The sequence below is a fragment of the Mustela nigripes genome, chromosome 5 (genome assembly GCF_022355385.1).
Source record: "Mustela nigripes isolate SB6536 chromosome 5, MUSNIG.SB6536, whole genome shotgun sequence".
NCBI classification, from domain to species: domain Eukaryota; kingdom Metazoa; phylum Chordata; class Mammalia; order Carnivora; family Mustelidae; genus Mustela; species Mustela nigripes.
Genome location: NC_081561.1, coordinates 53,958,134 through 53,974,496, shown reverse-complemented (window position 1 = coordinate 53,974,496; position 16,363 = coordinate 53,958,134). Strand labels below are relative to the sequence as shown.

Genomic DNA, 16,363 nt, shown 5'->3' with positions numbered 1-16,363 from the left:
TTATTACTGTTTTCTTAGTGCACAGGGTTGTGATCAGTAGATCACTAGCCATTCAGTTTCACATGGTTATTGATTAACATTCTAGCACCATGGGCTTCAGCATCCTCCCTAATCATATTTGAGGTCCTCACTTCCTCAGTTCCCCTTCATTATGAGTAACAACTATAACAGCTGGGGTGCCCGGGTGGAGCAGTCAGTTAAGCCTCTGACTAGTGGTTTCAATCCCGGTCGTGATCTCAAGGTAGTCATCACAGGGTTGCTTAAGACTTTCTCTCTCTCTCTCACTGCCACCTTCCCCGCAACCCCCCTCCCACATGTATGCTGTCTCTCTGCCTCTCTCTCTTCTATAAAAAATAAGCCTTTAAAAAATAATCATCGGGCACCTGGGTGGCTCAGTGGGTTAAGCCGCTGCCTTCGGCTCAGGTCATGATCTCAGGGTCCTGGGATCGAGGCCCGCATCGGGCTCTCTGCTCAGCAGGGAGCCTGCTTCCCTCTCTCTCTCTGCCTGCCTCTCCATCTACTTGTGATTTCTCTCTGTCAAATAAATAAATAAAATCTTTAAAAAAAAATAATCATCATAATAGCTATAACATCAGCAACTATAGTAATTATAATGGTACCTAAATTGGTAGACTAATTTTCAGTTTGTAGGGTGACTTACTGTTACATTATTACACTAAATCTTAACTGTAGTCTTTTGAGGTGCATATAATTAGCAAGCACAATATTTTACATCAGACTTCTTATTTTTTTTAAATTGTGGTTGTTATGGATTCCCTTGTATTTTTTTTTTTTGTGTGTGTGTGTTGTTAAAGACTGGCAAACCACTTAAATTCTCTAAGTGGCAAGGTTCAGAAGCTATTAAGTAGAAAGTTAGTAATAAAATTTAGATCTTCTAAGTTTGAATTAAGTTCTCTTTCTGGTATATGTTGCACCTCTTGAATTCCCAACTTTCTACGTCCAAATTGGAACACTTTTGAGTACCAATTTATATATTCATTATTTGAGAGCCTGGATTGCCTCAGAGGATAGACCTCTTAAGAATATCTTAAAATCACCATCATGTACTTCATTGCAGTGCATATTTTTTTTGAATATTTATTTTTAATTGATTCATAAAGCCATTGCTGAATTTCTTCATTAATGTATTAACTAATTCAACAGGATTTTTTTGCGATACTATTTCTTTAATTACCATTTTATTCCTACTGTACCTCATTACCCAGCATATTTTGAGACTATATCCAGGATCATTTTATAGATTCTGTTATTGACATCTCAAGAGATATTTACCATTATTTTCAATCACTCATCTTCCCTGGGCCTTATTTATTTATTTATTTATTTATAAAAAACTTTAGAAAGAGAGATGAGAGCACATGAGATGCTGGGGAGAGACATGTGCAGAGGGAGAAGCAGACTCCTTGCTGAGCTCAGAGCCCAACATGGGGGCTCAATCCCAGGACCCTAGGACTATGACCTGAGCCAAAAGAAACCACGACCTGAGTTGGATGTTTAACTGACTAAGCCACACAGGCACCCCTACTAGACTCAATTTATTATGGAGTCTTTATTTCTGAGTTTTAGAAATAAATTTTTTAATTTATATTTTTAAAAATAATTTAAGTACATAAAACAATCAAGCCCTAAAAAGTCAGAAGATCTACCTTATCGTATTAATTTTCCAAATTGAGTTGAAGGGTGCCTGAGTGGATTGGTCAGTTGAACAACCAAATCTTAATTTCAGCTCAAGTCTTGACTTCAGGGTTCTGGGATCAACCCCTGTGTGGGCTCTTAGTTTATTGCGCTCAGCAGGGAGTCTGCTTGTCCCTTTCTTTCTCCCCCTGCTCCTGCTCTCCCTCTCTTTCTCTCTCTCAAATAAGTTTAAAAAAAAAATGAGTTGAGTACATTAGTATAACACTATTCTAAATGAGGAAACTGAGATTCAACACGATCAAGAAACTTTTTTAATTGATTTGTGTTAAGAAATTTCATTTTCGGGCGGCTGGGTGGCTCAGTGGGTTAAGCCGCTGCCTTCGGCTCAGGTCATGATCTCAGGGTCCTGGGATCGAGTCCCGCATAGGGCTCTCTGCTCAGCAGGGAGCCTGCTTCCCTCTCTCTCTCTCTCTCTGCCTGCCTCTCTGCCTACTTGTGATCTCTGTCTGTCAAATGAATAAATAAAATAATCTTTAAAAAAATAAAGAAAGAAAAAATAAATTGCATTTCCTATTTTATAATCTGTTTTTTCTATATTTAGCTAGAAGCTTTATGTTAAACATAAACAAGCATCTATTTTACCTGGTAAGATGAAGGTCACATAACACAGAAAGTGGAAGAGATAGTAAATGATCTTCATTCTGCAGAAAGAAGCTGCTGAAAGATTTGGCAACAAAATCTAAAGAGTAGCACACTTTCTGAAAAGCCAGGAGACATTTACTATTTATAGTTTTCTAATGGAAGAAAGACTCTTTATCCGGAAATTGTTTTAATCCGGTGTACTTGTCTCTGCACGATTGACTAGGTTGTGGGCAGAATTACCCAAACTGAAAACACTTGAAATTATTGATCTTTATAGAGGAAACTCTGTGTGGAAGATAACTGTACACATGACACCATTATATTGACGGTGATCAATTAAACATTGACACAATGGGCATGTATGGAGTGGGTTTAAGAGAAATATTTACCATTTTAGTTATAAAACAACTGAACATTACCATGTCATTTAAACTCCTGGTTACTTTTCAGAATATATTCTAGTCACTAATTTGGTAGGCAAATTCATCAATATATCCATGTATTCCAAATTCTTACTTATATCCAGTTATCCCATTGATTTTCCCAAATTACACATTTACAAAGGACAAATAGTAAGCCTTACTTTTGTCATTAACTTTTACTACCTTCTTTTCAGATGCAACTTGAATAGTTACGGAGGTCTGCTTTTTCCTTGAAAAGCCCAATTAGTCTCTATTTTTAATTTTTTTTTATAAGAGTAATATAGGCGCACAATAAATACTGAAAAAAGACCTTGTAATAATAGAAATAATTTCCTCTTTACCCTCCCTATGTTTAGGTCTTTTCCTTATTATTGGCATAAGAATTGGGATGTAGCTTAATATTTTGTCCTTGTGTAGCAATTACAGAATGTATCTTTTGATTTCCACTAAGAAAAATGTAGATTCAGATCATTTACACTCCTGTGCTGTTCTGCTCCTCAAATATTTGAAAGTTATATTAATTTTCAAAAATTCTGTAGGTTATCTATAAACATTTAAATATCTCATTTTTCCCCCATCAACCTTAGTCACGACATTAAACTTTCTCTATTTAAAATGAAGATATTAGTCTCTTTGCCATTCCCTCCAACATTCCTCTCCACTTTATACATTTCATTCACCTGTTGTCATACAATTCCTTTTATCTTGTCTAGGTTAATATTTGCTCTCAAAATTGAGACATACAAGCTTTATATTGAAATCCTGTAATAGAAATAGCAATATGGACCATATTGCCTTTTTAATATGTTTGATGTGCTAACCAAAGACAAATGTTATTGGTTTCAAAGTCAAGTAAATTATCACTATTATTTTACTACTATTATTATTATTTTCTTTTATTTTCATCTCTCTTCTTTTTTACCTTTTTTTAATTAAATATTTTCAAGTCTTTTAGTTGTTTAATATTTGGTTATGATGTTTTTGAAAAATATTTTTTCCTGTAGTTTTCTTCTAGATATGGATGAAAAATATAAGTGGTGGTCATTCCTCATTCTTAAGTTTACCTTAGTATCATAGGCTATACGTGTTTCTGCTTCATTCTAAGAATTTCTGAATCTACTGTTATTTGGATCTCACATAGCTTCTTTTTTTTTTTTCCCTCCATCCAGAAATGTTCTCCAAAAAGATAGAAAATACAGGAATTTCCATGTTGGGAAATATATTTATTCTGCCATCATATCTGATTGTTTGAATGTAAAATATAGGTTCAAAATCATGTGAAGTCATTACTAACTTATATCATTCAGTCTTCTTGATTAGAATTTCAATGCTAGGTTAGGTCTTTTTAAATGGTTTGATTTTTATGTCCCCCTAGACACTTACAGGATATTCTTTTCATAATTTATACCCCACATCTTATGATTCCTACATTTCCTAGTGTAAACCTCTTTTTAATGAGTTTTGTCTGGCCTTTGGGTGAGCTTCTACAAATCCGGGAATATGTGTTTTCTTCTCTTTTTCTATATCTTTCCCCGATAAAGTCTTTCCCTCCTTAGGTGTATATTTATCTTACCTTTTTTGAGGATTTCTTTTAGTCAAGGGTTGAAATTTTCCTCTATAGATTTGTCTTTATTATCTTATTTTTATATCTGTTTATGTTGTTATTTTGTGATTTAAATACGTTTCACCTTTCAGTTTTTCTATGGTTTTTTTAAGCAAATATATTTAGGATGTTAATGCCTTTATCTCTTCTCCGATTGCTCTTTTGCCATAGAGCAGTTTTTGTTGTTGTTATTGTTTTTGTCTTTTTGTTTTTGTTTTTTTAGATGTAAGATCTTCTTGAACCCAACTGCAAATATATTTCAGAGAATTTTGTTCATATTAAATTCTGTTTTCCTTGAACTCTTTTCTCCGGACCTAGTGTTCTGTTTGGTGGTGTTATCTTAGTTATTCATGCCTTTACTTTTACTTGTTGTCCAAGCACTGGCTTTAGGATGAAGAATTAGAATCCTCTTGAAGATTTCCTTTACTATTAGACAAATCTTTTTTTTTCCCCAAAAAAATCTCTGTTTTGGGGAATCCTCAAGGTAAGATCTGTGGATATAGATTGAATGGGCTTCTTTAGTGCGGAGAAAGAATTAGAGCTCTCAATGTCTTGAAAAAACAAAGCAAACATTACTTTTTTTTTTTTTTTTTTTCCCTGGGACAGAAGTTCCTATACCAGAAATCTTAGATCTCTATACATGATTTGTTCAACTGGGCTCTAGTTTTAGTCAAACAAACAAACAAAAAAATCTCTGTTAAGGAAGAATTGTATTTCTCTTGTTTGACAGTGACTCTCCAATGTGTAGGAATGTTTTTATTAGAGTAGAAACTCCAAAAATAACAATATAATTCAAATTAATATCTTTAACACTTTTTAAAAAAAATCAATTGACTATACATATTGGCATCTGTTTCAAGACTTTACATTCTGGTTCATTGATCAATCTTTCTCTCTCTTTTATGTCCAAACCAAATTCTCTTAGTTATTGAAGCTTTATAGTAAAACCTGGAATCAAGTAATATGAGCTGTACAACTTAGTTCTCAATTCTTCAATTTATCATGGCTATTTTTGGTCTTGTAAATTTCCAAACTTTTTTTTTTTTTTTTTTTTTTTTTTACTTTACTTACTTATTTGACAGAGAAAGAGAGGTAGAGAAGGAGGGAGAAAGAAAGAAATAAAAAAAGAAAGAAAGCAGGAACAGGGGGAGATGCAGAGGGAGAGGGACAAGCAGACTTCCTCCTGAGCAGGGAGTCCAATGGAGGGCTCAGTTCCAGGACCCTGAGATCATGAGCTGAGTTAAAGTCAGATGCTTAACTGACTGAGCCACCCAGGTGGCTCAGTATTTTTTTTTTTCCACACAAATTTTTTGAGTAAGATTGTCAATACCTATTTAAAAACCCAGCAGGGGAATTTGGGTTGGGTTTTTCATTGATTCTATGGACCTATTTGATGAGATTTGGCAATTTAAAATTTCCAATACTTGAAAAAAATATATCTCTTCATTTTTTACTTCTTTAATTCTTCTCAGCAATGTACTTGCCACTGTATAGACAAGTACTGGATATATTTCTTTCTGTTTTAAGTCATTTCATATATAGTATCTTTAAATTTTTATCACCCAAGTATTTATTACTAGTTTATAGAAATTTAATTGGTTTTTATATTTTTCTTGTATCAATAACCTTGCTAAATTCAATAATTAGTTCTTTTACCTTCTTTTTTAGATTCCTTAGATTTACATTATAGGCAATCATGTTGTCAAATAAAAATGTTTGTCTTTAATTTACAATCAATATGCTTTTGTTTATTTTTCCTATCATACTTTCTAAAATTCTCTTACAATTTGGAATGGAGGTGGTAAAATTCATTATGCTTACCTTGTTCCTGATCTTAGACGAAGTGCATTCTTTTTTTTTTTTTTAAGATTTTGTTTATTCATTTGAGAGAGAGAGAGAGAGAGAGAGCAGAAGCATGGGGAGAGGGAGAAGGTGAGAGAGAAGCAGACTCCCTGCTGAGCTAGGAGCCTGACATGAGCTCCATTTCAGGACCTGGAGATCATGACCTCAGCCACAAAGTCATTTACTGACTGAGCCACCCAGATGCCTCTCCTTGAAATTTCTTTGTTTGAGTTTTAGTATGGATAATGCTGGTCTCCTAAGATCATTTGGAAAATGTTCTTTCCTATTCTATTGTACAAAGATATCTGTGTATAATAAGTATACATTCATTATTAAATATTTTGAAAAATTCAACAGTGAAGCCATCTATACCTGGTATTTTCTATGTGGGAAGATTTGTAAATAGACATTATTGAAAATGAATATAAAATTATTCAAGATGCAAATTTTTTTCTTGAGCGACTCATGGCATTTTACATCATTTGAGGAATTTTTTCTTTTCATAACAGTTATCAAAGTATAGGTATAACATTGTTTATTAAATTCTCTTACTGCTATTTTAATGTTTTTTATATCTGTTTTGATTTCTCTTATTCATTCCTGATATTGGTCATTTGTGCTTTTTCTTTTTCAAATCAATCTGACTAGATATTTCTGAAAAGCAATTTTCTACCTTTTCTTAAAAAAAGCTTTTGTTTTCATTGATTTTTTCTATTGTTTTTCTATTTTATATTTAATTAATTGTCTATCTTATTTTATTATTTCCATTCTTCTGAGTAAAAATTCGGGTTTCATTGAGACATATAATTTATAAAATGAAGTTTAATTTACCCTTCTTTTTCTAATTTCCTTTTTTAAACTTCTTAAAGTGGAAGCATAAATCATTGGTTTGAAATATTTCTTATATTTTTTAAAGATTTTATTTATTTATTTGAGAAAAGGGAGAGTGTGTACTTTTGTGTATGCATGCGAGGGGGTGGGGGGAAGAACAGTGGAGTGAGGAGAGGGAGGGGGAAAGAATCTCAAGCAGACTTGTACTGTGTCGGAGGCCCAGTGATGGGCTAGGTCTCCTGACCTTGAGCCCATGACCTGAGCTGAAACCAAGACTCAGGTGTTCGATCTAGCCACCCAGGTGTCCCTTTTATGTTTTATTATAACCACTTAAAAGTACTGTAGTTATAGTCTCGGGCTCTCTTTTTTGTCTGTGCCTCTTTGTTTTTGTGTCTGTTATTCTCTCTGTCTGTCTCTTGTTCCTTTCCTCTTTCTCTGTCTTTCTCTCTCTCATCACTTGTAATGGGGGAAGCAAGGTGCTATGCTGTTAGAATCCCTATGGAGTGGCCATAGAATCCATGTGGTTAGATGGTTTGGTTAGAATCCATGACCCTCTATTTAATAACTTGTAAGATATTGAAGCTCTATGTCCAAGAGCTCTCAAGAACAAAGGATAGCAACAATCAAATGAGCAAGCTTAGAAACAGGTTCTTTGACCCCTGTTGAGAACAGGATGTCTATAGCTCCAGTCACCTGCTTTAGTGCAATTTCATTGAGACCTTGAGACAGAAGCACCAAGCTCAGCTGCTTCTGGAATCCTTCCCACAGCATCAATGAGATAATAAAGGTTTTTACACTGTGACCTCTTGGAATAATTTGTTAGGCAGAAAAATAATTAATATAATATCCTATCTTACATTCTCTTAATAGGTATGTCTACATTTAATATTAATGAAATTATAGTATGTTTGCGTTTAAAACTGTCTCCTCTTTATTTGTTTTCTATTTGTTCTCCCTGCCTTAGTTCTCTTTTCCTTCACTATCTGTACATTTTTTATTATTACATTTTATCTACCACATTGTTCCTTCACTATCTGTACATTTTTTATTATTACATTTTATCTACCACATTGATTATATATTTATTTTTTTATTCTTGCTGTAAGTTTTATAATCTAGCTCTTCAGCTTTCTTATAATGTAACACTTACACTCCTATACTAATATTTTCCCTTTCTCATAGTTTGGGCTATTGTCGTCCATATCTTTCTGCAATGCAGTTAACTGCACAATATATCATTACTTTTGTTTTAAGCAATAAATTGTCTTTAACAGATTTTAGAGGAAAAGAATATTTTACATTTACCAACAAATCTACAAATTGTAACTCAATTGTTTTCCTTTGTGAAGGTCCAAATTTCTATCTTTTATACTCTTAATTCTACTATAGAACTCTTGTTTATTTCTCAAGAAAGGTCTGCTGACCTTTATCCATGTTGTAGCACAAGTTTGTACTTTATTACATTTTATTGGCAAAATAATATTCCATTGTATGGGTATGCCACATAATGCTTATCCATCCATCAGTTTATAAACATTTGGGTTGTTTCCATTTGGGTCGTTTAGGCTATTATGAATGATGCTGCTATGGCCATTTGTGTGCAAGTTTTGCGTTGACATTTTTCAAATCTCTTGCATACATGCCTATGAGGGGCATGTATGCAAGAGATTCAAATGCAGAATCAAATGAAAATCCCAGGCTTAATTTTTTTCAGGAACTGGCACTCTATTTTCCCAAGTATTTGCACTAGTTTACATTCTCACTAGCAGTATATGGGAGTCTGATTTCCTCATATTATAACCAACATCTGTTAATGTGTCTTGTGTTTATTACAGTTAGGGGGTGGGAAATGGTCACTCACTGTGGTGCTGATTTGTATTTCCTTGATGGCTATTGAGATTAAATATTTTTCCCTGTGCTTGTTGAACATCCATATTTCCTCTTTGGAGAAATGTCTATTCAACTCCATTGTCCATTTTATAATAGAGTTAGTGTGTTTTTATTATTGAGTTACACATATCCTTTGTACATTCACAGCTACCTTGATAGAGAGGCTGCTGTTTGTCACAGCCACTTGTGGAGCCAAGAGTTGGACAATAATGGGGCAGCTGAACTGCCACAGAGTTGGCTCTTCTTCTGGAGATTCAACATCTTTGTTTTGTTTTTAAACAAATAAATAAATGCTCCTTGGATTTTTGCAAGTTTGTGGTTAATTTGGAGAGCTCTTAAAACATTTATTTTTTTTTCTTGCCACTGTTTTGCTGCTTTCATGAAGGGACAGAATTTTAGATCTCTCTATACCATCATTTTAGAAGTCCTGCCTATGATTCTTATGTATTGTTTCTTTTTATCTTTTTTAAAAATTTCTATAGTTTGGAAGTTATATACACTTCTGGCTAATATTGCTGTGCCATGGACTACCCTGAAAATTGATGACTTAAAACAAAACCATATTATAATTCTCATTGAGCTAATGGGTCAAAAATGAACACAGAGCATAGTAGGAATGGGTTGCCTCTTCTCTTATATGTCTGGAAACTTATCTGGGAAGACATGAAGACTGGGAGTGGGGTCTCACTTGCTAACTTCTCCTTCTTACCCTCCTTTATAGAATCTAATTTTTCTTAACATACTTAAATGTTATTCCTTAGAATTTTGGACATTTTTTTCTTCTCATCAATCTGTAGTAGTCATTTGGGTGATTTTATCTCATTGCTTCAGTTAATGGCGCCTGAACTCTATATTTGAAGCACAACTTTCTTTTCTAAGCTTCACACCTGTACATAGCTAAAAAGTATAAACTTGATATACCATATATGTTCCTTTCTAAAATTCTATGTCTTTTGCTATATTTCCTAATGAATGATTGCAGTGTTAAGCATTTATCCAAATAAGAGAACTTGGAATTATCATCTCTTCTTAAATCTCAAATTCACTGAACTTCTTACATTTTCTCTAAATCAGAATTCACAATTAAATTTTTATATTTTCCAAATCAGTGCTATAGCTATAGGTAAAAAAACAAAAAAACAAAACAAAAAAAAAAAAAAACCAAAACACTGAGTGGAGACTTTAAATTCTACACATCAAGTATTTGTGGATAGAAAACATTATAATTCACAAGAAAGTTATGTCAATATGAATGCAATATTATGGTAGAATTAATGTGGAATGTGAAAAACTGGAGGCACAATGAGTTCATTGAAGATAGAGATAAGGACAGAAGTATTAAATACTGAATTATAAGATGAAGAAGTTAAATAAAATTCTAAGGACCTGGAGAGAAGACCCTTACATTAACTGCCTATGTTGACAATTAATTATGATAAAAGTTTAGCTTTAGAATTAGAAATGGTCTTTTTTGTTTTTGTTTTTGGACGTTTTGGGGTTCTCCAAATTTTTTATACTTTATGATAGGAAAAAAAAAAAGCCTTAAAAATGTTTTTAACTTGCTTTATGCTCATCACATTTTACTCCCTGCTGAGTTTTGCTTGATTGTTCTTACTCATAAATACATCACCAATAGTGTCTATTAGGTGATAAAGGTGTTTATGACTTTGCGTCTAAGACTCAAGCACATTTTGCTGAAATTATGGAAAGATAGCATAAACCATGATTGAGGAATGATGCCTAAAAGACCACATGAAAATAATGAGGTTACTGCCCAGGGCACATAAACAGGCCAGAGATAAATTAAAGATGAAAGGTGTTTGTAATGTGGGTAGGGGAAAACTCCTGCCCGTTTCACAAATAAGCTACCACTCTTCTTTACATCTCTTGTAACTAACCCAACTTTGAACTCATTAATCTCCATGATCTAAGTGTGTAATCCAGAAGACCAGAGGACACCCACACGAAAATACATTGATGAAAAGTAGAAAGTTAATTTTTATTAATAGTAATGTTACAATTTAGTGTTATGTTGTATGGTAGACATAATTTACAGTGTATCCCCTGTGGTATTGACAGGTTCAAGAACTGGCTTTTGGTATTCCCGCACAACACAGCAGGGCTCTGTACTGCAGTAATTGTATATATACTCCCAAGTGTTGCATGAAGTCTTGCAAGCACCACGAACAAGGTAACATTCTATTTTTTTCTCTGTATCTTCTTTTGTTTTTTTCTGTGAAACTGGGAAAAAGTATCTATGATCATAAATCCAGATTTAATCCCCTTGCATAGATAGGTGGATAGATAAAAGTTACACAGATAAGCATATAAAGTTGTTTAAAGTAAAGAGTTAAGCCATTTTGTTTCTAAAATTATGTCCAGGCAATTATATAAAAAGTTCACATTTTATCCCCTACAAATAGTGACAATATAAATACTTAATCTATTGAATAATAGTTCCTTGACCACTAACTTTTTAAAAAAATAGAATATCATTAAATATCTAATATGTGCATGCTTCCTCAAGAGTAAAGAGAAAAAAATGTGTAAAAAATACTCTACCGGGGTACCTGGCTGGCTCAGTGGGTTAAAGCCTCTGCCTTTGGCTCAGGTCATGATCCCAGGGTCTTGGGATGGAGCCCCGCATTGAGGGGGGGCGGTGTCTGCTCAGCGGGGAGCCTGCTTCTCTCTTTCTCTCTGCCTGCCTCTCTGCCTACTTGTGATCTCTGTCAAATAAATAAATAAAAAATCTTAAAAAAAATACTCTACCTGTTTTGTGTTCTAAATAACCATCCACCTCCAATACTCTCTCACCCCACAAACTACTGGACTACTTGTAGAAAGCTTAATTTTGACAACAGCTTGCATATCAGTTCATTAAATCACATTTAAAATGAGAAGGCAGTAGGAAGTATGTAAGAAGTCATAGTCTCATCAAACAAAATAACAAACAGGTTTAATTCTACACCCAGGGAATTTTTTCCCCCTTATCTTCTCAACTATCAGTTCCACTCATTTCTTCTTTCATGTAAAATAGAGTGACTTGCATTATATTTCACGTGGCATCTCCTAACAACAATTTAATTGTTTGATTTTTTTCAGAGTAAAACATTTATAAAAAACATTTTGTTCCTCCCTTCTTTTTCATATTAGCAAATATTACCTGATGGACCACAAGACACAGTGAAGAGGAAAGTCAGGAAAATACAAAGTATCTTCATTGCTGATATTGTTACTTCAGTGAAGTTGAGGCAGACCTCAAAATGTCTGAGAGTTGTGCTATTCCTTGATAAAATAAAGATAAACTCTTGTTTTTATAGCCCTTTCAGGGTAATTACTATTCTGATTAATGCCGCCTTTCAAGATTGAGCACAGATTCATGTATTGTGTAATAGCAACAAACAGAAGAGAGGACTTAGTTCTGTTACGACCTCGAGCCAAATGTGAACTCAGTTTCAGTGAGACAAGCAAATAATAGGGTGAAATCTTTACATTTTTTAATTGAAAATACACAATCGGGCTCAGCTATATTGTCAGTCACATGCTTTCTTGAACATCTATTATGTGTCAGGCAGTGTTTTAAACATTTATATAGATTTGCTAGCTTTATCTTTATGCCCAATTTTATGACATAGGAACTTCTTCTAGTTGAGGAAATTATGGCAAAGAGGGATTATGTGATTGCCTCAAATCAGACATGTAGTGATTGGTAGACCTTAAAGACCTGGAAGACCTTAGTGGACTCCAAGGTAATGTGATACCAGAGTCCATCTCTCAACTTCCACCTTCTTTATCCTTCTGAGTAAAAGCTTTTTTATCTTGTGAAGTTATCCTCTGTATACTGGCCTGAACCAGGCAGTTCCTGCAATGCAATTTTTCTACAAAAGAAAAATATTTTAAAATGTAGTTTTGGAATGGTTACATTAAAAATTACCATAGTGATGTTATAAGAATAATCACTGTAATTCTTTACTTGTAATGACTTATTCATAGAACTGACTACCTCATTCATAGGGGAAATCAGTGTGTTAAAAGTTGAAAGAGCACTGGATTAAATACAGAAAACTCATCTTGGCATCTGGCTTTTCTGTTTACTGGCTGTACATTCGAGACAAATATTCACTGACTAAGCCTCAAGATGCTCTCTCTGAAGGCTGGATTGGTAGGACCAGCCACATTCATGGGTTTAAGCTAAGAACTGAACAGACACCATATGCAAAAAGAGGACTTATAAGTAATTGACATATAAATATAAATACTTTGGGCATGAAAATCCAAAAAGTTATGTCCTTACAACTTAATGATTTATGTTCTAACTCCCTCTGTCATTGAGGAAAAACAAATTATAAGGATATTCTATCATCTGGATTTTAAAAGAAGTTATCTAGTTTTGTTCATTCTCTGCTTCAATTCTTATCTGCTTATGTATTACAGCCACATCATGGAAAATCTATTTTCTCAATATCCTCTTTCTAAAATCACACCTCCCCAAAATAAGACACTTTAAACTGCTGCAGACATACTAAGACCTATTGTATATAAGTACAGCAAAATAACAGATACAAGAAATACTATAGAAAGTTAACATGCCTGGCATTAGCATAGTGGTGGCATGGATTAAGAAGATGACCTAGGAAAAAATGGCCCATTTTTCTTCAGTGCAGATGTATCCATTCTCTGTCTAAAATAAGGCACTCCAATCAAGATGGAATATCAGCCAAATTCTTGTAAATTGGTTGGTCTTCTTTTCTCTCTCTGCTAAAATATAAGGTTGTAACTAGTGGCATCTGAATCACACAGAACAAAGATAAGGATTGGATGATTATCACCCCAATTCTAGCCAAGAAGTAATATAAGTAGAATCAAACTGGATGCACAGGAGAGAATTTATTGATTTATTGCTTAAAATTTATATTTTAGGGCTGACTTGAGAGAGATCCAGATTCTAGATTTCTACTAATTACAACTCTTTTAAAGGGGAAAATACAGAGACAAAGTGTGGGGAAAAGGACAAGAATGAGATAGCAACTAATGATTAAGAGAAAGAGAAGATACACAGGAATTTTTTTTAAAGGTTAAAGAATTGATCTAAAGTGTATGAACCAATTGGCATTGGTCCAAAATATTTCTAATAAAGTAAGAATTTTGGATTCTTAGATGAAAAATTGTTACTTCCTTTTTACAATGTTAGATGAGAATAGCTAATAATTATACCTTTCAAAGCCATAGATAAGGACCCTTGAAGTTGTCAGTTCTTGGTGAAAAGAATGTGGCTAGGCTTTCAGGATTTGGGGTTGATTTGTGCCTAGCAAGGGAGCTTTTCCAGGCTAATGCCTATATGTTGAGAGTGCCAGAAGAGGATGTGATGATGAGAAGACAGATGGTCAAGAAAGGGAAGGAAAGAGAAAGTAAGAGTAAGGAAGGGAAGAGAAAGGAAAAGAAAAAGAAAAATAAGAGAAAAGAAGAAAAGAAAGGAAAGGACAGGCAAAAAAGAAAAGAAAGGAAAAGAAAAAGAAAAGAAGAGAAGAGAAGGGAAGAGGAGGGAAGAAAATAAACGAAGAAAAGGAAAGGAAAGAAAAAATATTCCCTTATAGGAGTTTCCAGTAAAACCTAAAAATAAAAAAAATAAAAATAATTGACTATTTTAATTCACTGATGGCCACAAAGCTTTAAGTTTAAAGAATACATTATGGGACTAATTTTATACACCAGTGGCAGACTGATTGGCACTTTGGGAAGTTTTCAAAGTGGTCAGAATCATAAAACCTTTCTACAGATGAGGGCAATGAGCATTAAATTACTAAGAAAACAAAAGACTGCAGAGACATCAGCAGCTGGAACTTCTGCTACTGTTTCTACTTCCTTCCTCTATTAAAAAGCTTTTATGCAAGCTCTAATAATTACTGGTGCTTCATATATTTAGAAACCATGAGTCCCAGGAGCTCAGGCTCTGTCCTTCCTGCTCCTGATGCACCTTCAAAACATCTATCACATGCTCCTTATGTGCAAGGTGCTGTTCCTTGTATTTACATCACATGAAAGCCCTATGAAGTGGGAATAATATTTAGCCCCATTTTCATGCACAAGGAAAGGGACACAGAAAGATTTAAGTAAGTTACTTACTTAAAGTAACAAAGTCAACTACTAGCTGGTAAGTGGTGAAGCTGAAACTGAACATGGTCTATGGTTAGAGCCCACATTCTTTTTTTTTTTTTTTTTTTAAAGATTTTTTTTATTATTTATTTATCAGAGAGAGTGGGGGGGGAGAGAGCGAGCACAGGCAGACAGAATGGCAGGCAGAGGGAGAAGCAGGCTCCCCGCTGAGCAAGGAGCCCGATGTGGGACTCGATCCCAGGACGCTGGGATCATGACCTGAGCCGAAGGCAGCTGCCTAACCAACTGAGCCACCCAGGCGTCCCTAGAGCCCACATTCTTAATCATTACTGTTACTACATATTCCAGTCACCTGGAATACTTGTCTTAGAGTTATAAAGGAATTTATATAATATAATCATGAAAATGTGCTTTCCAAAATAAAAGAAATGTTACAACTCATTTGTTCTCACTCTATTTTTATAGCTTAAGGACACTCTGAAATCGGAAACTTTGTAGAGAAAGCAATCCTAGGAGACTGTTTCGAGAGAAGATTTAGAGAATAGCAGACACCAATCTTTCCTTTCCTCCCAACAAATAATCTTTCCAGTCCAGTTTTCCTTGACATTCTAAGGAGTAGGTGAAAACATCACATATTATGTATTCTCAGTGAGGATGGGGCAAAAACAAGGCCTCTTGGGGAGCTCTGGTGCAATGTGTAGCTATTGTTCTATTTTAAGTCATACATGGGTGTTAAAGGCAATAATATAAACCTTAAATTGCTATTTATTTATTTATTTATTTATTTATTTAAATTCCAGTTAGTTAACATACAATGTAATAGTAGTTTCAGGTGGACAATATAGTAATTCAACCCTTCTATACAATATCTGGTGCTCATCACAAGTGCCCTCCTTCACCCCAACCCCCTAATCCACCCACCCACTCCTCCACCTCCCCTCTCGTAACCATCAGTTTATTCTCCATAATTAAGTCTTACACCTTAAATTTTAAACTAACCTTAAAGATAACTATTAGAATGTATGGTCTCATGGGATAATGTCATCCAATGTCTATTGACTTGTGTGCTTTGTCTTGACCTGGGGGACAAATTTATAGTTTATCAAATGTATTTTTTGTACTAGTCCATTATTCATGAGTCATCTTTTAAAAAAAAAAATCACTCATGAAAGAATTGATGTTGAGCCAGTTGCTTACAGTCTTATCACACTGTTATGGGACTGTGAAATGTATCTGCCTGATCACTACTACTACTGCTGCCACTACTAACTACTAAAAAAAATCAGTATAATGGGTATGTTTATGTAAGTTATTCGGTTCCAGAAATTACCTTTTCCAGTGGGTAGGATGATGGCTACCACCA

At 34.2% G+C, this 16,363-nt stretch overlaps 1 protein-coding gene across 1 annotated transcript; it reads right to left on the bottom strand.

Annotated features, from left to right (window-relative positions):
- Positions 1-10,936: 10,936 nt before the first annotated feature.
- Positions 10,937-12,107, bottom strand: DEFB113 (defensin beta 113). The gene is made up of 2 exons (XM_059399049.1): positions 12,050-12,107; positions 10,937-11,127 (listed from the first exon to the last, which is right to left on the bottom strand). The coding sequence occupies exons 1-2, from the start codon at positions 12,105-12,107 to the stop codon at positions 10,937-10,939; spliced, it is 249 nt and encodes an 82-aa protein (XP_059255032.1).
- Positions 12,108-16,363: the final 4,256 nt, after the last annotated feature.

Excerpts from the sequence above, each read along its gene's own strand:
- DEFB113 (XM_059399049.1), bottom strand. The coding sequence starts at position 12,107 with ATGAAGATACTTTGTATTTTCCTGACTTTCCTCTTCACTGTGTCTTGT. Across the intron at positions 11,128-12,049 it reads TGTGTCTTGTGGTCCATCAG|TTTCACAGAAAAAAACAAAA; the intron begins GTAATATTTGCT and ends ACTTTTTCCCAG.